This window comes from Lissotriton helveticus, chromosome 10, assembly GCF_964261635.1.
Source record: "Lissotriton helveticus chromosome 10, aLisHel1.1, whole genome shotgun sequence".
NCBI lineage: Eukaryota > Metazoa > Chordata > Amphibia > Caudata > Salamandridae > Lissotriton > Lissotriton helveticus.
In genome coordinates this window covers 169,795,493-169,822,771 of record NC_136071.1, presented here as the reverse complement: position 1 = coordinate 169,822,771, position 27,279 = coordinate 169,795,493, and the positions used below count along the sequence as shown (strand labels likewise).

Here is a 27,279-nt window from a genome sequence, read left to right as displayed (position 1 = left end):
TTGCCTTTCACCTTACGCCACACATCACAGAGATTCAAATTATCTAACATAGATTGCAAATAAGCCCTGAATTTTGGTGAGTTAGTTTGAGCGCGGGCCGATGACCTAAGGTGTTATTTAGTAGTACATTAAAATCACCTTCAAAGTTCAGTGGGGCCTCAAAATCCACCAGACAATAAAATAGATCTTTCAATGTTGTAACATCATACACATTCGGGCAATAATAACTGGCTAAGGTATACAAAGTCTGACTAGCTTTAACCTCCGCGACTATCCAGCATCCTCCTTCATTTGCCTTATACCTAAGCAGCTCTACCCCAGAGTTTACTTTTATTATTATTGGAATTCTTTTTGTATAGTGTTGCTGGTCAGTAACTACCATCTTGTCTATCCACCTTTATTTTGTAAAAAGCCCTATACTTTTCACACCGTAGAAGATGAGTTTCCTATAGCATAATAACCTTAGCATGACTTTCTTTCAAATGTTGAAGGACTAAATGTTGTCTTCTTCTTACTCTAAATCCAGTCATGTTCCAGCTCATAATATAACAATAAACCCTGCCTCCCCAGTATCTTTTGCTCCCCATCACCCCTTATCAAACACCACCCCACACATTGTGACTCAGTCTCATCTATATACTCTTTTTTTCCCTATGCTTCCCACCCCATGTGCTCACCGGTCCCATGGGAACCCTCCCACTTCTTCCTAATGGCATACTAGGACAATTTGAGCTACCACCCGTAATTCCAGAGCTGAAAGTCCAGTAAGAGCTTCCTGTTAAGTGATATGCCTACTTATCCCTTATCGTATTCTGAGCTATGAAGCTATCCACATCCTCTGGAGTCAGGAAGTTATGCAACTTATTGGCCAACATAACTTTCAGAATTGCTGGGAACCTTAACTGCACGTGTGCTCCCAATTGCTTCAGGAGCTCTATTCGCTTACCCAGTTCCCATTGTCTAGCCTCAGTGGTGTGAGAGATGTCTGACCTAATTTTTAATGTAAGGTCCTGGATTTGCAGTGATTTCTCCTTTAATGCCGCTGCCAAGATTTTTTCTTTAGTAATGTACGACTGGAAATTCATTAAGATTTTTCTGGGCTTCTTCCACCAGGGCTTCAGTTTGAAAGGATCTCAATGCCCTCTCTGTATCTCAGTCTCTAGATTTACATCGGAGACCTCCTTAGGTAAAGCTTCAGACAAAAGATCTACAAAGAATGACTTGATATTAACCCCCTCTACTCCTTCCTTAACCTCTAAAATCCTAATGTTGTTTCTTCTGGCATTGTCCTCCAGTATCTCAAGTTTTTCCTGCTAGGTCCTTCTCCCTTAGTTTTAGCCTTCCAATCTCTTGGGTATTTTCAGTTGCACTCAACCACATTTCCTGGACTTTTTGTTCTAGGGTTTCTGTACATTCAGTAAGAATTGACATCTTCTCCTCTAGATTCCGGCATGTGTCTTGAATCACTCTCTGATTAGTTTCTGATGTTAAGAATCGTTTTCTTATTTCATTAGAGAGTTGACTTATCATGATTTGGGCCGACTCCAGACCGGACGTTTCGCCACGTTTTTCCTGGAGGTTGATCCAGCGGCTGACAGTGTTTACTTCCCTTGTACACCTCTGTTGTGCTTTCTGCAGTACACCCTACCTCACTGCTTGACGGTGAAGTTGATCCTTTCAGTGATGTAAATCTATTAGTGATAGGTATATCTGGGTGGATCCTAGGGCTGTGCCCTTCCCTATGTATAACCTTCTCTTGACACACCTCTTTATGTTCTACACCTGGGGCTTCCCTTTTAGACATGATGTTCACTTTTTGGAAGAGGTGTGGCGCCGCGGCCAGGGCGACTGACGCTGGAATCTGGGGACCACGGTTCGATCCCCGGCTCCGGCGGCAGGTTAGCCCAGCACCATGTGACTCTGGGCAATAGCTCGCTTAATCTTCCCGACGGCCCCCCAGCGCCTAGAGACCCTTACGGGTGATTGTGCGCTTTACAAATGTGGACTTTTGGACTTTACTTACTTTAAAATATGGCCTCAATGAGGGGGTTACTCTTGGGGGTTTTGGGGCTGCCTTATTCCTTTAGAACGGTGTCTCTCTTTTGAGCGGTTTTGAGAGGTTTGGTTATGGTTTTACTAAGGGAGCTCTTGCGTTCGTGCTGGGTGGACTCTATTAGTAGCTTGCCCTTACCTCTATTATGCCCAGTATCTGGTTCTTTTGAACAAGAAGGAGCACGATCTGAGCTTTTATCTCTTCTCAAACTCCAGCAACTTAACTGACCACTCTATCACTTCCAGTTCTCCTTGTGCTCCTTCTGAGATCACCTTCTCCCCTTTCGCCACCTTACCCTCTAAGCAGGGGGATGCTGGTTACATATACTCTGGGCTTGCAAGGAGTTCTTGGCACGCTCTCTTCCCCCAATTCAGAAGACTTCACTGAGAAATGGCGAAGCAGCTATGTTTTACCCTGTTCAGCTGTTGTCCTCCTATCGGACTTCTTCCAGCTGCCTGTTCCTCCAGCGCCCCCGCAGTGCTTCCATGTCTGGGAAGGGTGCGCTGTGCCGCTCTAGTGCTGTGGAGCACGCTCGCTGCCGTGAACCAGTGCAGAGTGGGGCAGCCACACATCAGTGTGTTGTGTCTTCACTCGACCCGACCCGCTACCAGCCACCGAAACTGTGGGTAAATAAGCTTCCATTCAATTACTGTTTATCTGAATTCAGCCCTGCGTTCCTCTGGACTCTCCTGGAATCATGGGTGGAGATCCCAACCAGCTCTGTAAGCAGCCCGCCATGTTCCCGTACCGATCATTTATATTTTTGTACTCTTATGCATGTCTGCTATTCATCATCTATAAACAATAAAGGCACTGACCATTCATTTCCTTTGACTAAAGCTGAAGACGAATTAGGCAAATATATTTATGAATGTACTTTTGAAAAATGCAAGGAAAATGAAATTGAAAATCAGATGAGTAGACGAATGGTTAGAGATCTGAAGTAGGTTTTGCACCTAGAGGTGCAAAATAGAGGAGAGTGTAAACTCATTTTTTTATTTTATGATGATTCAGTACAGTGTAAACAAATGCCATGTTTAGTAACACACAGTAATTTTGCATGTCCATGTTATACTTAAGTATTTGAGTTCTCTCGCTTCTGGCATGCACAGGCCCCATTTTCATGCATGGGAAAGCAAAGCAAGAATTCTCATTTAAGTTAACTCAGCATCTGAGCTTTTCACTGTTTATATTTCCTCAATATATTTTTGCACTATTCTCATGAGAAAACCCTGCGTCTGAAAGCTGACCCACGCAGTGAGAAAGCTGCTGCTCGAGTAGAACATCTACTGCAGCGGCAGAAAAAAACAGTACCCTCTGGTGAGCTGTGTGGTGCAGTTCGCACTGATTTTACAGCACAGGAAATGCTCTTGGTGCTGAAAATCAGCATGAGCAGAACGACATGCCACACCTCCACCGCTCACAGAGTCTGGCTGAGTTTTTGGGTAACTCCGCGGAACAAAACTCTGCGATTTCCGCCCACACCTAATGCTGAACTTCTTCGTGAGGCATAGCTCCTCTGGACTGCGATATCATTATTGTTTGCTCAAGAAAATTTTTTAGACTTCATGTAGGCTCCAGAGCTGCCATTTGTCTTTAACACTTTGTCAGAGCCTGATGCTGAAAAAGAAGCCTTGGTCCTCAAATAATGAGTGCTGATGCTGACCACCTGCAACCACCAACAAAATTAAGCAGATTTTATTTCATAAAGCCATGGATAAGAGTCTGCTGGGGAAAGGAAGATGGTGGTTCGTAACCGCTGTTGAGAGTCTGTAACCGTGGTTGCTCCCGCTTCAGCTCCTGTTCCTGATGATGCTACAAAGGAGCATTTGATTATACTCTGGGAGGGATTCTTTGGAGCGAAATAGATGCTAATCACAGCCTACCGCCCTTTTCGACTTCTTCGGGCAGCGTGGTGGGTCTTGAGTGCGGCAAGTCGAGACTGATTCAGCGGTTGCCCAGTGACACATATACGGATACTGCAACGGGGACGAATATGGCTCCACCGCGGGGGAGAAATCAATGTACACCCACCACCGCACCCACCCCGGCTTCACTTGAGAATAAAGGAAATAAACTTACAGAGACGATCACAGAGATGATTGGACGCTGTGTTGTTATGGATAGGAAAGTAGCTTCCCAGCTGGGAATACCTCTGATTAAACTCAGACCGATAAAGTGGCAGGCATTATCCAGACGTGTGCTGCTCCTCCCCTGGAACAGACTATGGCGGCGGCTTTGATGGAAGCTGTGCAGACGGAACAAGACAATGTTACAGTCTCCTTTGCAGACCAGAGTGATGGATTGGAGAATGCTGCGCTGATACAAGGTAACACTCCTATTTTGCAATCAGGCAGTGGATTAAAAGGAGTGAGTTGCTTGGTTGATAGAGATATTGATTTCTGTAGTCCTTCTGCAGAATCAGATATAATTGTCGCCCAAACGGAAACAATAATTATGGCTCCTAGCACTGACAGGGTAATGTGCGGTAGCCCAGGAGTTACCGCAAATGGACAAAGTAATGAACACTCTGTTATAAAGATGATGGATGTCAATCAAACAGCTGATGACAGTGGAGCTGTTAATAGAGCTAATGGAGCATTGGAGGGTGGCAATAATGAAAGCGGTGAGGATTATATGAACCCAGTAAATGGGGAAGATTGCTATACAGAAACACCGGTATCAGATTCTCAGGCTCCTGATCAGGACATTGACTCAATAGAATATGATGCTGCTAACAAGGACTCATTAATTGGTACTGCTTCTTTCTTTGATCCTGCTACAATAAATACAATAGATATTGTGTGCCCTGCAAGCAGTCCTGCAAGCAATCCTGCGAGCAATCCAGACAATATTAGAACAGAATGTGCGCAAAAACACAAACAGATGGATGCGGGTAGCTGGCTCAATAAGGGGGCAAAACCAAAAAAGAAACAGAAGGCTAAAGAGCAGTCTATAATCCACTCTAATACACTAAAACTATCAGAAACTGCTGGGCATACCACTAAAGTTAGCCCTCTCCGAAAATGGGTCACTGCTAAAGGGGATGTTGAAACTATTATATCAAGGCTATATGGCTCATCATCTAGCAGCGACTTGCAAACATCTGTCATTATAAGCCCTGAAAGATGTCTGGCGGTCATTACAGCCTCTTCAACCTGGTTACACCTTTTATAGTGCGCCACACCGGCAATATTCCCGGATTGATATGTTTTTTGCCAATAATGCTATTCTTAATATAGCTAAGTGCGGAGAGTGTTCCAAGATAGTTTCAGACCATAATCCCTTATTGTTGGAACTTGCGTTTAGCTCATCTACTAAATTAACACGCCAATTCTCGTTACCTCGCTATTTGCTGATGGATATAGAGTTTCAAGCTTTTCTGAAAAACAGAATTAGTAATTTTCTTCTAGATAACGAAGGCTCTGCTTCTCTTTTCTCTATCTGGGATTCACTTGAAACCTACATAAGAATACATTTTTTTGAGTAAATTGTATAAAAATTTGGCCAATAAGGCTATTAGAGAAGACATTCGACAATTAGAAATAGCACATGCGAATGAAATTAGAAGCAGCATTGCCCAGCAGACGGCAACCCCAATATATTCACAAACATACCTACTTCTAGCTGAGAAACGTGCTGCATTAGGATGGGCCATAAAAGATAAGACGGCGGCTAGTTATAATAAAAATTGATCTCTTCAATACGAGTATGGCGAACAAGTAGGTAAAGTCTTCGCACATCAACTTTCGGACAAAAGGGCGGAGAAACAAATAAAGGGCATAAGAGGTGCTAGGGGCTATAATATACTCAGCCTGAAGAGATAGTAGAACAACTTTTTGGTTTTTATCAGTCACTATATAGTAACCCTAATGCATTTGATAAAGACAAATTCATCGACTATATAGATAAGTGTAATTTTTTTTAAGTTTCCATAGACTCGAAACAGAACAGGTACACTCTATTAATTTAGATATTACGGCGGATGAAATATCTGATGTTATGGTGCTCTTTCTGCTGGAAAAGCAGCTGGTGAGAATACTATAAGATATTTACGGACAGTGTAATTCCTATTATGTCCAGGATTGTGAATCATATTAGTGTGAGTGGGATGGTACCGAGCTCGTGGGATATGACAAATATTGTCTTTTTAAAAAAAAAAAAGAACAAGCCGAAAGAAGAGTGTGGGTCAGATCGCCCGATTTCGTTAATAAATGTTGATGCAAAAATGTTTGCAAAGATGTTGGCAATACGCCTTGTGCCTTTTATGACACAGCTAGTCTCAGATCAACAACAAGGACTTATACCCGGCAGAGATACAACTTCACATGTGAATACCGCCTTAGTTGCATTTGATGCTGCTTCTAAATTAAATCTAGATATGGGAAGGGTCATGCTTGATGCTGAAAAAGCATTCGACCGTGTAACATAGGATTAACTTTGGGCTATACTTACAGTGTTTAATATCCACGGCTGTTTCTATGATTGGATTAAAGCATTATAGAAGTGTCCAAGACCAAAGTTAGTCTTCCTAAAGTAACAGTCTGCATCCTTTATGATACTAAGGGGTACTCGACAAGGGTGCCCTTTATCACCTTTACTCTTCACTCTAAATATAGAGCCATTTATTAGATCACTGCTTGCTAACTTTTCCATCCCACCTCTACTATTAGGGTCTGAAGAACTGAAAATAACGGCTTATGCCGATGATATAGCTGTCTTTTCCACAGATCCAGTCAGAGCTATAGAGACTATTCAAACTGAAGCTAGTACATGTGGGAACTTTTCCGGATATAAACTGAATGTTAACAAGACACAGACGATTCTTAATTTTCAAGCCGATAGTGAGGTAATTGGGGCATGTCCAACAGCAACCTATTTAGGTGTACGGATTACTGCAGATTTGGGACAGATTATAAAAATGTATTATGATATTTTACTTAAATCGATGATTTCCAAGATGAGGGACTGGCATACATTGCCTATTAGTTTTATAGGGCGTTGCAATATTAGAAAAATGATTGTTTTGCAGAAATTTCTTTAGTTATTTAGGGAAATACCTCTGCGAGTCCCGAATTATTTTTTTTTAAAACTTGAGGGGGCTTCTAGCAGTTTTGTTTGGAGTTATAAACAATTGAGACGTGCTATAAGATATCGAAAACTTCCTTACAGATATGGAGGATTTCAGTTACCTGATTTTAAACTATACTTCTGAGCCACTTTTATTGGTTGCTTATGAGATCGTCTGTCTCCCAGTAGACAACATTGTTGTTATAGTCTCGCTATTGGTAGTGAAAGTATTATGTTCTTATATAGGATTAATGATCCCAACTATTTGGAAAGAGTATGGTTTAATAGTCTTAAGGATATAGTGTATAATGGTGTGAGATCAGTGCTAAATGCTCTTCGCCTTTGATGCATCTTTGCATGCCGTTATGGTATAACCCTATACTTCCGGCAATTTTTCATGATATGCAAGCTAAATCTTGGAACAGACAGGGTACTAGTCAACTATGCCATTTATACAATGCCACTGGGTTTCGTACATTCTCAGATCTACAGATTATATCCGGTATCCCTAGGAATAGGTTTTAAAAATATCTTCAGCTTAGAGACTGTTTATGGGGACGTAGATATATGACAACCTATGGGATCAGACTTATTGACTTATCTACACTCGGAGGCAAAACTGACTATTAGCAGGGCATATCATCTATTCTCTCAATCTTGGGAGAATGATAGTTTAAAGTTAGCATCAAAATGGAGTGTGCTATTGGGACATGATATTAGTCCTGAAGATATTGAACTGGCTTTAGAGACTCTAGATGCTGCGGTATATTCTGTTAACCAAAAGTTACAACAGTTTAAAACAGTATGAATGCTTTACTATACTCCAGAACGAACAGCTAGATGGATAGATCCTAACGGTTTAAATATGAATGAAAAATGCAAGTGTTCAAAATGTGGATTGGTTGCTGCAGATAGCTTGCATATGTTCATCATCTGTCCAGGTCTGGCTGCTTCTTGGAAAGATGTCCTGCATATAATAGCTGATCGTTGAAAGATTAATATACAGTTGACGGAAAAAGAGCTTATGCTTGGCTTTAAATCAGATGCGGTTTTAGGATTAAGATCCTTTCTATCGATTACTATAACAACAGCATGACTATGCATTGCCCGCGCTGGGATAGCTAAGATACCACCCAGGGCTCTGGAATGGTGGGCAGTGCTAAGGGAGACCTTCGAAAGGGAGATGGCTATAGCTAAGAGCAGAGGTGCCCGCTCTAGAAAGAAGTTTCATAGAACTTGGGGGCCTATGTTAAAATTAGAATTGTAAAAGCGTTGGGTATCAATGTATTTCTTAATATTTCTCTTTTCTCTGTACTTTATTTTTTCTTTCTTGGCTCTTTCCTATACGTTTATTTACTCAATGTATACATATTGATTTTTTCTCTTGATGTATGGCTAATATGTTTACTCCTTGAGATAAATACATTTTAAAAAAAGGATTTGAGTCTGCTAAACGCAAATACAGCCTCAGCCAATATCATTGGCTAAACGTAGGTACCTTTACAGTTTCATTAGTCGTATTGCATGCATTTTAGTTATTCACAGCATCAGTTTATAGCACATAGCAAGACAGCATTTAGAATTTAGTCTATTGGACTTTATTTGGCTCACAATATTTCATGGATAATGTGCATTGTGGGTATAGAGTTTCTTGTTGTGCCTTAACATGTAACATATACCTTCAATACAACCGGGTATACTTTGCAGCTCCAAATCGCAGCATGTGTTTCAGATGAATTATCCTAAAACATTTTTGCAATTTTTGTTGAAGGAAATAACCTTCTTTTTCACTTGCATAACATAGACGTATTAATAATTAGAGTGTGATTTGATGGATTGTCTCAATATATATCCAGCTATTCACAGAGAAAAATATTTATTCAAAAAGTTGGAAAACAAAAAAAACATTTATTAAATGATGTTTCATTTTCATGTATTTCAACCCAGAATGTATTTTGACGTATTTTAAATCCTACTCTACATTACAATATTTTTGTTATAGGAACACATGGTTAGCAATAGTTTTGCAAAAGGTGATGCCTAATATTGGTGTCATAGTTAGTTATTTTATAGGAAAAGCAGATATAACAGCTTTTAGTTGTGATCAGATTCCTCATGAAAGCAAAACATTACACAATAGCTAAAACATTGGCCATAATTTTAGGTGAAAAAGTTCAAATTGGAAAACATAACTCACAAAAGGTAGAGTTTTAAGACAATGTGTACATTTTAAAATGGTCTTAGTTGCAAGCAATGAAAATAAATCTTATATCTACAAGAAGAGCATTTTCATTTTATGTTTCTCTCCTGATGACGGCTGTCCATATCAGAGGTCAATTTTTCAGCCTGATGTATGCCTGGAGCTCCCATGTAAAAATGTCGCATTTTCATCATATCTTATTCATGAGGCTGTCCACCATCCCTGGGGACAAACTTGAGGACGATGGGCTTGATGGGTCTCAAAACACCTTTTGGGTCAAATTCCAGAGGAATCTTGGGGGAAACCAAAATGAGAACTTACTATCAGAGCAGAAGCATGGAGGAAGCAGGCAAAAAAGAAAATAAAGCCTTAATGAAATACATTTGTCAAACCAAAAATGTGACCCTTTCATTAATTTCTCTCCAGATCAATTATTGTACCCTGATTTATGCAAGTGGACCCTCATCCTGCAACAATTACCTTTGAAATATTTATCTTAAGCCTATTATAACGCAACACTTTTTTCTAATCAGCAGTAGACCTGTGGTGAATTGTGGCCATTCCTCACTTTCTCTTACACTAGACCAAAAGATCAAAACTCTGAATTCTTACTAGAGATATATTTGTAATGGTGGCTATGGAAAGTGTTTGTTGGAGTGCAGATATACACAGAGGAGGCAGTATATGGCTCTAACCTCTCATTGTTAATTGATTGGCAATGTCTATCAAATTCCTTAAATACACATTTTCAGCCATTCTTTTTTACGTGAAAAGTCTGTTTGTAATTCAGTTAGATAGTTATATGTAATCCAACTAGACGCAAATTTAAATTGCCCAATTAAGCGATGTGCAGTAAATATGCTGACAAAGGTATCCTCAGAGAAAAATGTTTTGGCCCATCTCTGCAAAAGTTTCAAAGTAGCTGCAACAAGGAAATGAAATTTTAACTTGTAGATGGGCTCCAGTTTTTTTGATATTTTGATTCGGAACTATCAGTAAATTGTACACTAATTCTCTATCAGTAATACCCAAGACCCTGAGCACACACTAGATCCTATCACATTAAAGGAGACAATAAAATATCATTATTAAGAGATGTGGGGCATGGTGCAATTGTGCAGATACTTCGAAATGTATTTCTACTCCCATCACAGTGGGCTTAAGCAACAACCTTAATCTATGGTTTAAATTGTGCATACAACAAAGCTCTCAAAGTAGATGTGCACATAACTTTCTCTTAATAATTGTGACATTGATAATACAACAATTAAGTGCATTTTTTAAATAAATATGTTGAGTTGCTGTGGAAATACTGGACATGGATTCATAGGCTGGTCCAGACAGTGAATTTTGGGTTTCCACTCAGCATAACTGATTCACGAATATGGTAATGGTTTGTATACAACAGTCGCGGGTGCAGGATGGTGTGGTGTGTTAGATGCACACTACAACCAGTTGTTTATTATATTTTATAGCCCTGAAGAAGTCGTGGGGAACTTCCTGTACGACGTAACACGTGTTGGCAGGGCAAAAGAAAGAAAATAAAGAACACAGAGAGGAACCTTTGTGCATTATATGGTGTACTCTAATGTGATAGGATCCAGCGTGTGCTCAGGGTCTTGATTACTATATGTCAAAGATCCTTCGGATCTGTATCTAAGGAGGTAGGTTGATTCCTCTTTCCCTTGGAGCACAGCAATATACATTGTGGTCTGTTGTACAAACTCGTGAATAGTGAGCGCCAGGAATTAACCCGGTAGATTGTCATCCAATTTTGAATAGCCTCTTTCAGTAATATTGGGTTCTGACTCCATTTTTCCCCCAAATGTATTTTGTCAACAGAAATATTTTCAAAGATTTTCTGCTCCTTCATGAGACACCAAAGTTCTTCCGTACCAAACACACCCACCTAAGGAGGCAAGTGCGAAAAGCCTTTCTTACATCATGACAAATAATAGGTGGTAGAAGAATCAACTGGTTGGTTGTATCGATTACTGAAATTAGCATATGTATCAATAACTGGATGTATCTACCTAAATAAACCATATTTGAGACATTACTGTTTCCGTAGGAGTCATTTGGCTCCATTGCATGTACTTAAATCTTAGTGAATATTTTTTAAATCACATTTCGTGTAAATATGGTAAGATATGAGCAACATAATTCTGGTCTAATACCTTGTCTACAAAAAAGTTTATTTAAGCATCATGCTAGGATGCCAAGATAACCGTATTGGAGCAACTATTCGTTTTGTTAAATCAGAAAATGCTTCACAGAACTCAAGAATAGACCAGGAAGGCACATCCACCCTACTGCATTATAAATAGCGACTTACTAATTATTAAATGCAATCATTGTGCAGTGCTCTGCAGTACAGATCAGAGGCTGATGATATGTCTGCAGATTTGTGAATCATTCAGTAGAATGTGTCAAATTGTGTCTCCTTAAATTACATGGCTGGTGTAAATTGCCCAAGGTCTGGACATTTGCAGTTGCTGCAGGTGATCACACTGAGGTTGTGTTTTCTTAATCTTTACACTCTATATATATATAGTGGCGAACTATAACAGATTATAGTTATGCTAAGCAGTGAAAGGGATCAGGATCCTTTCCTGTACGTAAGGACACGTGACCATTAAGCAAGGATTTTATTAACTTTTGAGACTCTCCTCTATGTTTAATTGATTAAATGTCTAATTTCTTTCTTAAATCTTGGATTACAATTTGTGCCTCAGAATTACATAGACTCTGCAAAAGTTGTTTTTGACAGCTCTAGTACCAATTATTCCTGTTGGGCCAAGGATCAATTAACACCAACCAACTGATATGGCAGGAGTTCAGTAGAACTCTAAAGATCTTGGGGGTTGAGATAGGAAGTTAGATGGGCAGATGTCACTATCAACAACCAAATATTTTTACATATCGTTAGGACAATTTGAAGAGACTCTAGTGGCACAACGTGAGACATTAAAATTAAAGACACAAAAATAAAGATAAAAATTAATTGCAACTCAAAAACATATTGTAAAGTCAGGGTAAAGTTTTGTTGCTCACCGGTGTCTCTTCGCAAGTCTGGAACGAAAACGTCTGCAGCAGGACAGTCACGGCAACTTTCATGATGAGAAGGGCAAACCTCATTCCTATACAGTTCCTGGGACCAGCTCCAAAGGGTAGGAAAGTGTAAGGTTCCTGAGTTTCTTTGTTCTCTTTATTGAACCTGAATATGATTAGAGATCATAGACAAGTAGAGGATCATGAGAAGATTTTAACTCGTCACATTTGCTTCCATCGTTTGAAATCACTTTACCCATTATAAAGGTCTTAGTTGTCTCGGTTCTATAAATAGGCCAATAATGGTTACATCTATTTACTTGAACGTTATGCATCTGAAACACATTGCTTCAAAGGGATGGTAAAAATCTATTGAATTATTTTACACAGAATGTATGCATTAAAGAAAGTATGAGCTGTAGGCAGGGTTATTCACATGGGAGGTGTCACATGTTTATACCAGTAAAACAAATTCTAAGTTACAAACATAAATTTAAAAAAACAAAATACATTGACACTTAAAATAAAAAAGGAAATGTTTATGCAGAATTAGGTTGAGTAGGAGTAAAGTTAACTGAAACAAAGATAAGCGCAAATGTAGCATAGTAGGGTTGGTTTTCCACATTACAGAGGGACATCAAGACTACCTTGAGTCCCTAATATGTGCCACAATAGCACTCTCTTTCAGATATTAGGCATAACCTGAAGACTGTCCACAGTCCTTGCAGACTTTAACCTGTACAGTATTGCCGCCATCCTGTAATTTTGTATTATCCACTAATATTGCACGTTATATCATATGTCATGAACCTTTATTCTTATACACCTAAGACCTAAAGCAGCTGAAGTATAGAAAAGGGCCAAAATGATATCACAGAAAATGACAGCTCTAGTTTTTCACTGTATTCTGTACCTTGGTATGAGCACCGGTATGCCAGTGGGTCCCTGGCACATGATTTCTGTGACCCCATATATTGTTCCACTTTGTTGTAACTATCATATATTTTCCATTCTAAGTATTCCTATCTCTGTGGTGTCTTTGGTGAGTGAGTGGGTGTTGAGGAGCATGCAACTGTAGAGTGTTGTGTGGGTGGTTGCAGGACTGTGCGAGTGTGAGCGAGTGAGGTGTTGGGTATAGGTAAGAGCCTGAAACTTGCAAGAAGTGCAGGCGAATGCTCTCTCTGTTTTGTATGGTGAGGCACCTTCATGTGGAGTAGCGGCCCGCAGTTGAGGGCGTGAAGGGTTGCAACATTGTAGAAGAGGGAAGGTAGAGGACCAAAGTTCCTGGCACTGTGCGTACTGGGCGGATGTGCACACAAGGGCTTGCCTTTCAAGCACTTGTGACGCCCCCAAACCGTGGCAGCCATTAAGAAGGTCCTCGGAGGGCACAGGAGTGATGTCACTTCCTGTGCAGGTGAATGATGGGAAATCTAGTGTTGTCACTTCCAAAGTAGATGAATGATGTAAAGGGTCTGCCGACTTTGGAACACAGACACAGCTGCTGCTGTTTCTTGCTGAACATTGGTTTGACTGTTCACAAAAGATATGCTGGTGTAAACCAGCTATGAAACTCGAAGTAGGCCTCTTTTAGTGCTATGTTTAGCTTAATTAGCTGAGAGAAAGGAGGGGTCGGGTGCTTTATATATAAAGGAAGCTTTATGATACCATCATAATGTTACAATAATTTGTATTATTCTGCCTATTGATAAATATAATTGTCACTACCTTGTAAATTTTTATACCTGCAACTATTCCTATTGTGATGAAAGTGGGTTTGAATTCCACTAACTATCCCATTAAAATATCACAGGAATGATCGTTACCCAGAGTGTATCTCATTCAAATATTGGTCAGTGGGTTGTGAAGAGATTGGTGTCCACCAGGTGTTCTTTCTCAGGTTGGTATCTTGATTAAGTCCTTTGTGCTGGAGGGTCTGAAAACCCATTTTCAGACAGTGTTCTGGACAGATATCCAGAAAATGAATAGACTATTAGGATGGTGACCAGGGGAAGACAAAGCAATCATCTAGGGTAAGTAATTCCTCCTCTAAGTCTCACAATAAATGGGACAGTACATGTTTGTCAATATTATCACCTTGCACAGCCATTGGCTGAATTCACATGGTCTCAGATCTCTGGGACTGACTGGTTTCCTTACAAGATGTCATCCAACTCCTGCAAGCTTTTCCCTCTCCAAATTACAGCACTACTACACAGTCACATCAACTCCTCATGCCCAGTGATGATGCCATGATGATGTCACTTTGCTTTAATCCAGTTGGGCACGCAACCAGGAATTAATTATCCTGGTGGGAGCATTTTATCTCTCTGTCTTAAAAAGCAAGTTGCAACAGATTCTAACTTTGATGTGGAAGTAACTTCCATGCAGGACCAGGGAACACATCCATTTTTTAGGCATGGGGAGATTAAGTGATTTTCCCAGAATCAAAGGATGTTGAGCATCCCTGCTGAGACTCGAACATGGTTTCGTAGCTTTGAGGTCGACCATTCTAGCCTTAGGCCTAAATGGCCAAAGTATAACCTAATGTATTTTTCTATTGCTTTACATTGGAATCTGCTTTTTATGATAATCTGACTTTAGATCCCAGGCCTGGCTCCAAACTGCGGACTTGGTATCAATGCATAAAGATCTAGAGGCCGATTACTATGCCGTAGTTAATGGTTCAGACCCTCGGTTAGAGCCGTTCTTACAGCATCATAATCAGCTGTTCGGATTCATTTCCGACCCATCCACTTGGATGGATTCGGTCGGAAAGGAATCTGAACTGGATTTTTGAATAGCTTACGACGGGCTCGGAGAGAGCCCGTCTGCCTTTCGGAAAACCTCCAGTAATCCCAAGGGCGGCTATTTCAGCCCGAGGGATTACAATGTCGGATTCCGACAGCCTTTCTGTGCTGGCCTTTCCGACATAGAAAGGCTTCCGGAAGTCGACTTTCGGTGGCCCCAGCAGGGTCTCATGGGTGCACGGCCTCTGGTTGGAGGCCCCTGTGGATCCCTGCACCTGTGGCAGGCATCATGAGGTTCCTGCCACGGGTGTAGGGATGAACTGCACCTCTTCTCTTTACAATGAGAGCATGCATTCTGGTCGGAATGCATGCTCAAATTGTAAAGAATAGGAATGCAACCGATCAGTGTTAGGTTGCATCCTAATTGCTGGGTTGGGACCGGCGACAGGAGGTCTGTCGGTTCCAGTACAAAATTGATGTTGGATCCGTCCGCTAGCGAAATCGAGCCGTTAGTGCTAATTCATTAAAAAAACTCTACCTGTAAATATTTAAATTCTCCTTTTATATGCCTGAATTTAGCATTTTTCAGTTATTGCTAGGTTGCACAGATCACAAACAGCTATGTACAACACTGTGTTTTACACTGTTTGCGATTCCCAATGGGTTCCAAGAGACCTGCCTCGTTAATATTCATGAAGCAGGTCACAATTTGCGACCCATTGTGAATGTCCAGCACTCACTGGGATGGTGGCCTGCTTGCGTCAGCAGACACCCATGTCTGTGACCACTTTTTAAATAAAGAAGTTTTTTTATTTCGAAATGCAGCCCGTTTTCCTTAAAGGAAAATGAGATGCATTTACAAAAGAAAAATGAAAAGTTTCCTTTTAATTTTTTAAGAGCAGGCAGTGTTCCATTGGACCACTGTCTGCTCTTAAAAAATGCACAAAGAGGAAGGGCTCCCTTGTAAACCCCTTTGTGATCGGTTACCACCTCCTTCAGAGAGTCTGTTATGTATGAATGTTTAGGCACTGCATTCCGGTTGCAAAACAATCATACATGACTGTGAAACTCGTTATTAGGAAGGGACGCCCTTGGCATGTTCCTTCCTAATAGCGACTCGCAAAACCCAATTTGTGATTCGGTAACAGCTTACCGAATTATAAATAGGGCTTTGTAAATTTATAAAGGCTTTTTTAGGACTGTGAATTGGGACCTTTCGAGCTGAAAAAAGCTTTGTACATCTGGCTCGTAGAGAGGAGAGTGTTTCTGGGTAAAGACAGGTGTGGATGGTAAGTTGTGGGTTATGTGGGGTTTGTGATATGAGAGGTAAAGGGTATTCTCTCAAATATAAAGGTAGAAGAAAAAAGGGTTGCCTGCAGAGGCATTAGGTGAGCGGTAAGTAGGTGTCAAGAGGTGGAATGAGAGCAGTATGATCTTGTCCTTGTTACTTTGAGCATACAATAATGTTTTGGCTACTTTGAATCTTGTTATAAGAAGGTAGAGGACTGATGTAGTATGATTTCATTTGCAATAACTGGTTGCAATTGGGCACTGCCATTTTGAAATGGAATATTATAATGCAAACCGTCCTATATGCAAATAGGTAGGTTCACAAAACACAGAATCGCAGGACTTGGCTGAACTACCTACCCAATTAATATTCATTGGCCAGGGCATAATTTGCAACCCCCTGTGATTGGCTTCAATCACAAAGATAATGGCCTGTAAGAAGAAGCAGACCTCCATATCTATGACTGCATTTCAAAATGGAAAACCTTTTTTCAAAGTAGCTCATGTGTCTTAGAAGAACGAAGGGGTCCTGATAGGGCAACCTTCCCATTTGTGAATCAGTTACCACCCCTACTCTGGGGTCTGTAACTAATCAATGGTTATTGCCTGCAATTGTGGTTGTAAACCATGGATACATTCCTTTCCTAATTGGAAATTGGAATGGGCACCTGTTTCATGCTCCATCCTATTTACAATTTTGGATGGCACGGAAAAGTACTTTTATGCATCAGAAATAATTTTGTGACTCAGAAAAGGCCTTTTATACATAAAGAAAAGGTCTTTTGCAGTAACAAACAGTGTGATTTTTTGAATCACAGGGGTTGTAATCCCAAAAGGTATTTGTACATGAAGCCCTAGGTTCTTATGCCCATGCTCCCATTTCCATTTTTTCTCTCTAATACTTCAGATACCTTTCAGGGTTGAATATCTCTGGCTCTGGCCAATACTCTGGGTCACGATGCATCACGTAGGCTGGTATCATCGCCACCACACCCTCTGGAATGGTTATTCCATTTATCTCAATGGTTTTCTTGCACATTCTCTCCAACCGTCCTCCAGGGGGGTAGAGCCGCAGGCTTTCATTGATGACCATGTCCAGGTATTCCATCTGCATCAATGCTTCATAAGTAGGAGGAGCCTGATATGGGGAGATAGGAAGAGCTCAGCAATAAAATATATCTTCGCAATATGTGGAGAACAAGGAAACATGCAGTTTACTGTATAAAGATGCGCTTATTCACTGAAAATGCCCCAAGTATAAACTGTGTATTTTCTATCAGGTCTCCTTTAGTTGTCTGCTGATAACTCTATATTTTTAAAACCATTCTGGTGCTAATGCTGCACATTTACAACTTTGAAATGTTCTACTTGTTCTGATGCTATTGGCTGAGAACTATTTAAAGCTTGGCAAGCAATTTGATAGGTTCAGTAGTGTGGGTGAAGGGATATTTCATACAATAACGTCTACAATTATGTTATGTTGCCTTGACCGTACTGTTATGTATCATTTTAGGACCCTAGTGTAATGTTCCAGATTCATGTCCATATATAAGTATAAATCACCCTATCCTTATATAGGCATAGAAATCATAACCATATTTAGACATGGCCATGCAGTCCAAATACGGCATGGCTACTTCCACTAGTTCCGAAAATCCACAACAATTTCTTGGAAAAACTAGCCTTCAGCAGTTAGGGAAATCCCCTTGCTTGAATATTGATTTCTCCAAGAACTCATGGAGTTTTCAAAGAACCACAAGTCTTTAGTGACGTTATTATGTCCAACCTTATGTCAAACTCGGCACCTTCAAGGTATAAATATGCCCACACTTGACTTAGCAAACACACGGTGGTTTGGAGCAGTTCGACTATCTACTTGCCCAACGCAGCTCGCTACAGCAAGTGCCGAAGGAAGCCGACCCTCCAGCAGACGCACTGAGAAAGACGCTGTCTTTTCTCCTGCCGAGAAATCCAGCTCCAGTGTTTCCAAGCTACCCTTGCGGGTTGTTGGGAAATCGAGTCCTGAGAGAGAGATACCAGAACTCTTCATTCTAAAACCAAGGTACGGGGCTGATTAGAACCCTAAGAGAAATCTTGGATAGATTCCTGGCAGAAAATACTAAATCTTTGCTACACCACACTTACTTCTTCCCTCGTACTAGACTTAGGTTAGGTACACCGGGGTAGGCGTATATTAGAAGCACCAGTGGAGTACGTTTTAGTCTTTTATTTATTTTATGTATTTATCTTATGGCTTAGAAACCATATCACGCTTTTACAGTGTTATTTTGTAATACTCTTTTTACTGTACGCACTTTACTTCATGCTAAGTACTGTGATTGTAGAAGTTCATTTCTTTTGCATGAGAAAGAAGACTGTTCAATAAATAACCTTTTTATTGAAAACGCCTGTCTCTCTATTTCTCTGCACCTCTGGTGAAACGAAGCATGCACGATTGACTGAGTGAAATAGTCATCTATTGTTTCCGCGACTCTAGAGATATATTTCTTATTCTTGGGAAACAAAGTTGTCATGTTTATGTGGTTGGCAGAAACTAATCCCTTATTGTGAATTCGAGAAAGTTTCTAGTGACCTCGGAGTTAGCTGGCACACACACAATTAAGTTTAGTATATGCAATAGAGACCTAGTCAATTCTATAGTATATGCTATTCCAATGCGCAGAGCCTATTGGGAATATAGGAACTACACTACAGTACTCCTCAGGTGGCAAGTTCAGAATTACGTCTAGGGGCAGGTTTCTGTCTGACCAAACTATATTCATCTGTTATCTGTGCAGATGAATCCAATGTGCCAGTGTCGTGTCCAGTGAAACATAAATACATCATACACATATCCTGGAGTAGACAAATTTATTATCTGAAGTCGGCAGGCTGGCACCTCTTCACCCAAGGTCCTCCTTGCAGTTGTCACCTACCGATGTTTTGTGTTCCATATAGAAAATGTTACTACCTTTAACCAAACACATAGAAACAATACAACATAACACATCCCCCGTTTAATACAACATAAAAAAAAATTAAAAAATAGGAATGTAATACAATAAGTTCCAAACAAAGCTAAATTGATATGAAACTACAAATATACCAACATCTATGAATACTTCGCTTCATTGCATCTGTATACTATTCTTTATCAAAAAATGCCTTTTCACCACACACAAAATCCCTTAACCCTCTGGGCAGGATTCCTTACTCTAGATCCTTCTCATCCATGCCAAAATCGGCTCTTGACTTAACGCGTACTCCATCACTACCACTACCTCCTTCAACATTATCACCGCTTTCTATAACCTTGTTGCTCACCCTACAGTCATCATCATCATTCACACCACATCTTCCTCCCTTGCAACACGTGAATCTAGTTAACCAAGACTTACATGAACAGAGTGCCATTGGTAAATCATAAACAATCAAAATAAGTAGGAAGATAAAAATAATGCCATCCGGAGTATGATGTTATAGTAGATCTCAAAACTCAAGCTGACATCATTAAAAAGAGCAACATTCTAGAATGCCAATTGTCATTGTTTGAGAGTGATGCTGTAGTGAGTGAAGAGAACAATGTTTTCTCGCTAAGCTGGACCTTTTACACCGAAGGTTTCCTGCATCTAGCTATATAGTACTTGGGTATTTTTTCTTTTGACTGGTTCACCCATTAATGTCCTAAAGCAGATCCGGTCTCTAGTAGAGGCCAGTAGAACTAATAGGTATGCTACTGGACCTGTCTTTTATATACACTTGACAAAAAAAGCCTTAACCATTCTTTTGTTATGTTGTGAAAGCATGCATTGACTCCTGATGTCCAATAAACATGCTCCCTAAATTTCAGTCTGACCATTATTGCCTAAGGCCTCCACTCTCACTGCAGATTACCTTTTCAGCGAGTGACCTCTGCTCCCTCTTGCTGTGTTTAATTACATATGTTATCATTCGCCTACAAATCAATTTTCTGGGTCCCTAAATCTTGGCTAGCCATACCAGACAGGATCTTCTGCACTACTAATACTATCTTTCAAGATTGACATTACAGGTATGTTCCAGGACTCCTGGACATAAACATTGAGATCCTTTTCCTGGATGCTAAGGATGACCTTTTTCAGGATGCATCTTTTATTCTAACTGGACAAGGGCGGACTCACAAAACAAGGAGATGACTTCATAGTTTATGAGCTTTTTTGGTCAATCCCAATATCTTTGTGTTTTAACAGATTGAATCAATCAATTAGGATTGCTCTAGCTGGGAAATTTGACATTACAAGATAGTGGGATCTGTAGTAATCCAAGAGCGACTAATTTTACCTCTGGATGGGATGCAGACATTTATTTAGGACACTGATCTGTCTCGTAAGACTGGCAGTAGGATGCTTTTAGCACTATTCATATACTGTGGCTTTTCACGTCTGGTTTGCGAGTCTGTCTTGTGTCGTGGTCTTCTCCTTGAAGACCTAACCTAATCTAAGTAGAACCTGGGGGCAGGTATTCTGTCCCTTTCTATCAAGTGGTTGAACATTAGGCCTAGGGGTGACTAGGAGCGATGCTCCAAATTACTGTTCACAGTTTGAAGTACAGCAAACTTGTTCATGAAACCAATGTCTAGACCCAATGTGAGAACCAGTGTAGTCACCTCCAAACCAAATACCCCCTGCTTGGAGTTCAATTATTTGTGAAGACAAATCTTTAAATAAAAGCTAATGCCCTTGACTAGGGCTTGGAGTCATGATAATGACTTATTGAATCCTTAGAGTGTTTCCATCTCACTAGGCATCTGGGTCATCTCAGAGAATGTGTGTGGCACATACTTTCCTCTACTGGCACTTGTATCCTTTTCAATTTCTGTTTCTACAGCTAGAAATAAAGAAGCAGTACACTATCAAACCTTCTACCTGACCTTTCTGATCTTCATATACCCCAACGACTGCACTATCTTCAACAAAAGATGTCATTTTTTATGGTCGCCTAGTCATCATAAAATATCCAACGATCTCATCGTCTCTCCTGTCTAGGTGAATCCTCAAACTGTCTTCAGGGATCCCTCACCTACAGGTGAATATATCTAAGAACCACAACTTTTCAGACAATAATTGAGTGATAATAAATGGAGACTTATCAAAGGGAAACCCTGGTTGTTGACTAATAAAGGTTGTAATTAAACTATGCGAAAGAGAACCATGAGACCGATCACATCGTCTTTGCTGTGGCTATGTGTTTTGTTGTAAATACTTCAAGCCACCTCCTCCGGATGTCCCTTTCACCTTTAGGTCTGTTTTTAGTGTGTTGCACTCTTAAGAAACTCCCAGGAGCCAAGACATATGTTTTCTTCCCTTGAGGTTGAGAAATGTCTGTCTCTCACAAGACCACACACTTCTAGCATAAATGAGTTTTATTGTTGTGCTTTTACACTAAGAGCCTGATTGAAAGTTGGGTGGTAAAAATCATTCCATTTCTGGAGGTAAGCTAGTTTTTAACCCCTTCGACGCTCATGACGAGCTGGGCTCGTCATGAGGTAGCCTCCTGGCACGCTCATGACGAGCCCAGCTCGTCACGTAACATGCGAATCCGCAAAATCCAGCGTACGGGCGGAAATCATGCCGCACGCATGCGGTTAAGGGGGATTCACACTTTGAATTTCTACCTTCCTAGGAATAATATGGAGGAGGAATTTTGGCCATTGTTTTTTCCTCTGGATTTAGTGTTTCCTAAGATTACAACTTTACTACACCAGTTATTTTTCAAGGTAATTAGGGAAGACTATCAATTTCATTGTTCCAATTCTCTACATACGACTTCAGCCTCAGATTTTGGTAGAGCTGTATGCCTTTTAGAAGACCTTCTGGATTACACTTTAACTAATTTTGCTAAGTGTGGGTGCTTAGCAGATGCCTTGATCAGGTATGTCTCTAGTTCAAAAATTATTAATAGTAGAGGCACACCTTAATTTAATCAAATTTTAACTGTGTGTACTAATTTTTCAATGCGTGCTACTGAGGTACGCGCAATGCCCAAATTGCGCCTGTAAACATGAAATAATATAACCAAGCGAAACCGCTTGCCCTCTATGCACTGTTGCAACTCCGGTTTGGAAATCATAAACACAATTCATGAAACCTATCCCATAATCTTTATAAAGACATCAACAACACAAATATCTTTTTTTGTTGATTCAATGCTTTTTTACTAATATATTTTGGTTCATCAGAACATTATTCGGAATCATAACATTCCATAAACATAAATAATACAATGCTTTTTTTTAGAAATCCATTTTCTCTTTCAAAAGGTGCCCATGCATTTTCTCTTTCAAAAGGTGCAATGCATTTCGGGCCACACGGCCCTTCGTCAGGGGCTGTACCTGAAAAAAATAAAAAAATATACATATTCACAACATTGAAAAAACCTCCAGCGTCATAGGTTGCAGTTTAGAACATTGCTATTTCATGAGAAATATAAAGTCAATGAATATGTTTACTTTGAGTGTGTTCATGATATACATTTAGACTATGGAAAAAATTGAAAATATGGAGAAACCTAGGTAACAAACATACTGTAACATCGTGATGCATAGTTCTTAATCGCACTTTAACCCTGATATCTACTCACTTGTGAGTATAAAGAGATAATGGTCCCTGTGATCAGAAAAATAGAAGACGGATCCTAGTCGGTCCGGGGTAATCACACAATAGCGTAACCGTTTTCTGTGAACAAGAAAAAGGCTGACTCACTATGTTGTTCCACGTCATGAAAATGAACAAAGCTCAAGTAGAACGAGAAGATCACAACACAAACCTGAGTAAAAAGGCAGCGTTAATGCAATGAAGAAAACGCCAGATATGGACCGTCGTGTCTAATGCCTAAAAAGGCACGAAAATGTAATGAACCACGTGGTACTCGTAAATACAACCCATAAATTTGAAACACTGACAAGAACTGGACAAAATCAACCTGAACTGACCTTCTGTGATAGAATCTATTCAGCAAATCAACTCTACGCCCTGTTCCAAAACACGTGTTCCCATATGACTGTAAACCGTCTTTTCAGTGGATGTAGGTTCTAAAGAGATAACAACATAACACGTTTCAGTTTACAAATAATAATCCAGCCTGTTTAACGGGGAGCACGTCAACCAGTTCCCAATATTCCACCGTACCTTTTCGAAGAAGTTACCGACAACGCCCGGTAGAGCCAAACGCCGTGGTACGAAGTCAACAGGTTACGCCCGATGTGTTCAACAGAGCAGCAAGTCGCGCATGTAAAGACGAATATGGTGATCGAAAAAGGACTATCACCACTAGAAGTGAAACCTTAGTGTCGTGTTGGTTCATGCGCCATATTGAAACTTGTAAAATACTATTTCAAACTCACGGTCACATTCACATACGTTACGAAAAAACTATATTAGTGAATGCAAATTATTCGGATAGATTTGTAAGTAGAAGTGACATAATGAACAAAATACATATATTATCTAGGAGCCTAAATGCAAACATCCTAGCATGTTTATATAATACAAAAGTGCAAGTAAACAATAACATTGTCCTGAAACGTGTTATGTTGTTATCTCTTTAGAACCTACATCCACTGAAAAGACGGTTTACAGTCATATGGGAACACATCTTTTGGAACAGGGCGTAGAGTTGATTTGCTGAATAGATTCTATCACGGAAGGTCAGTTCGGGTTGATTTTCACCAGTTCTTGTCAGTGTTTCAAATTTATGGGTTGTATTTACGAGTACCACGTGGTTCATTACATTTTCGTGCTTTTTTAGGCATTAGACACGACGGTCCATATCTGGCGTTTTCTTCATTGCATTAACGCTGCCTTTTTACTCAGGTTTGTGTTGTGATCTTCTCGTTATACTTGAGCTTTGTTCATTTTCATGACGTGGAACAACATAGTGAGTCAGCCTTTTTCTTGTTCACAGAAAACGGTTACGCTAGTGTGTGATTACCCCGGACCGACTAGGATCCGTCTTCTATTTTTCTGATCACAGGGACCATTATCTCTTTATACTCACAAGTGAGTAGATATCACGGTTAAAGTGCGATTAAGAACTATGCATCACGATGTTACAGTATGTTTGTTACCTAGGTTTCTCCATATTTTCCATTTTTTCCAGAGTCTAAATGTATATCATGAACACACTCAAAGTAAACATATTCATTGACTTTATGTTTCTCATGAAATAGCAATGTTCTAAACTGCAACCTATGACGCTGGAGGTTTTTTCAATGTTGTGAATATGTATATATATATTTTTTTTTCAGGTACAGCCCCTGACGAAGGGCCGTGTGGCCCGAAATGCATTGGGCATGGGCACCTTTTGAAAGAGAAAATGGATTTCTAAAAAAAAGCATTGTATTATTTATGTTTATGGAATGTTATGATTCCGAATAATGTTCTGATGAACCAAAATATATTAGTAAAAAAGCATTGAATCAACAAAAAAAGATATTTGTGTTGTTGCTGTCTTTATAAAGATTATGGGATAGGTTTCATGAATTGTGTTTATGATTTCCAAACAGGAGTTGCAACAGTGCATAGAGGGCAAGCGGTTTCGCTTGGTTATATTATTTCATGTCTCTAGTTCAGCCTTTTCCTGTCTTTTTACTGATTTAATTCAATTGTGTTTTTACAACTAAGTTCTGATAGTTTTCCTTACTTACAGATCCTTATCCTAGCCAGACATGAAACGAATGTAAATTGATGCCCCAAGCAGCTCTGCCTGGAAAATCTCTTTTGTTAAGGCAGAAGCTGATAATTCCTGTTATATTCTACTTTTCTTTCCATCTTTGCTCTTATCTTTCTATTTGTGTACTACTAGTTAGAGAATTCAATCCCTTCCAGCACCATAATTGAGCGGGTTGCCAAAAGACGCAAAAACCACTGTTGTGTTACTACAAATTAATGTGGGTCACACCTGGTAGATTCGCTAAACCGCAAAAGGCAACTATGACCTTTTTAGAGAACAAGGAAGCAGGTAGTCTCTAACTCTCTCCTACTGAGCTATGCTCAAGTAAGTGGGAGTGTTTGGAGTCCGACAAACCCATCAGAAAATGTCTCATCTGTAAATGGTGTACACAGAGCCTCAAACCGTAAGCCAGAAATCAGTATGCATATACAATGGTTGGTATTTTACACTGTATTATTATATATTGTACAGGATAGGTCTACAAATTACAGAAATTAGCAATTATTAAACTTATTAGGGACAAGGTCTGTACTGTATGTAACATTAAAGGCCAAAGGGCGAAAGTAGACAGCAGCCCCACCGGCCTCCACAGTGTCTCAGCATATCTCTGTGCTGGTAGTAACATTTGCTCCTGCTATGCTGCATTATCTGGCTGTGTTAACAACACTTAATCCAATGCCTGCAGCACTCTTAGCAAGCTTACAAAGCTCATCAAATTGTCCAGGGTGGCCAGATTCCACAATGGCAACCACACAAGTGAAGTACAAGTAAAGCACTGCCACAAAACTCCATTGTGGCAGTACACAAATCAATGACAAATCCAATCGTCTCTCTCTTTCTTCTCAGGCTGCTTTTGTCAGTTAACAATTTTAAATCAGGCAGTAGGATTAAATACTAACATGGCATGAGTAATGTCACATCAAAACACAACAGGACAAGGCAGGTTTGGGCTTTCCATGGTTTAGAGCAAGGCACAAAGCTCAATCCACTGTGCCTCTCCACTGCAGTCACCTTTCTTAAACCATGAGTTAAAATATACATATCTATGCCCTCATTGTGAACAGCAGTTGAGGGTGCAGTGGTATCTATGGTAATCAGATATCACTTGCATGCAAATATCCTACACCCCTTAGTACGGTGGTCTTCCCCCAAACGTTTGCCGACACCCCTCCTATTTTTGCTCATTTGTTTGTGCTGGCCTTAGCACTTTGTGCTCTTTATCATTGCTAAACAATGCTAAGTGCTCCCTCCTTTAAACATAGTCAAATTGGCTTACACCTGATTGTCATATTTATTTTAGTTATAAGTCCCTTATTGTCATATTTATTTTAGTTATAAGTTCGTTCTAGAGAGGTATACCATATACCCAGGGCCTGTAAATGTAAATGCTACTAGTAGCCTGCAGCACTTATTGTGCCACCCACTTAAGTAGCCCCTTAAAACATGTCCCAGACCTGCCATTGTAGCCTGAATGCAGTTATAAGCCAATTCGACTTGGCATTATAACCCCCTTACCAATCTCTAGACTCTCCTTTTTTTGCTATACATCCCCCCTAAGGTATGACCTAGGTAGCCCAAAAGGCAGGGTGTATTGTAATTAAAAGTTTGGATGAGTACTTTCAAGTTTTAAATGTCTTCGTAGTGAAAAACTGAAATATGTTTTCACTACTGTGAGACCTACCTCTCCCATTGGAAAACATTGGGTTGCCTTACAACATTAAAAAAGTGCTAACTTTTGATTGGGAACAGGTAAACATTTCATGTGTGGTGTCTGAGAAATTGTAATTAAAAATCCTCTTAGAGGGATTAGTGTGCCTGGATGGACCATCAACTGGCAGGATGGGGGGGGGGGGCGAGCTGGGCACCGCCCCACTTGCAACTAAATAGGCTGTGCTCTGCCTTCACACAAATGACTCATCATCCCTTCTTTGTTCATGCAGCCAGCTTGTAGCCAGGGCAGGGGAGCCAGAAAACTACAAGCACTTAAAAGGGAATTCTATAGAAACTTCTACTTCAGAGAAATCACCATGTATAAAAAGGGGAACATCAGACTCACTCTTCAGTTCAGTTTCTTGACCTGCTGAAGGACTCTCAGAGGACTGGCTGCTGCTATATCCTGCGGTGTACTTCACAAGACTGATTTGCTGCACCTGGAAGGG

At 40.1% G+C, this 27,279-nt stretch overlaps 1 protein-coding gene across 1 annotated transcript in view; it reads right to left on the bottom strand.

Annotated features, from left to right (window-relative positions):
• Positions 1 to 8,698: 8,698 nt before the first annotated feature.
• Positions 8,699 to 27,279, bottom strand: part of LOC144786065 (cytochrome P450 3A29-like) — a 168,512-nt gene continuing 149,931 nt past the window's right edge. The window contains exons 11-13 of the mRNA XM_078665010.1: positions 17,323 to 17,549; positions 12,378 to 12,540; positions 8,699 to 9,616 (exon numbers count right to left, since the gene is read on the bottom strand). Of these exons, the coding sequence (XP_078521136.1) occupies positions 9,521 to 9,616; positions 12,378 to 12,540; positions 17,323 to 17,549 (486 nt within the window). The 3' untranslated portion in view covers positions 8,699 to 9,520. The remainder of the gene's footprint in view (positions 9,617 to 12,377; positions 12,541 to 17,322; positions 17,550 to 27,279) is intronic.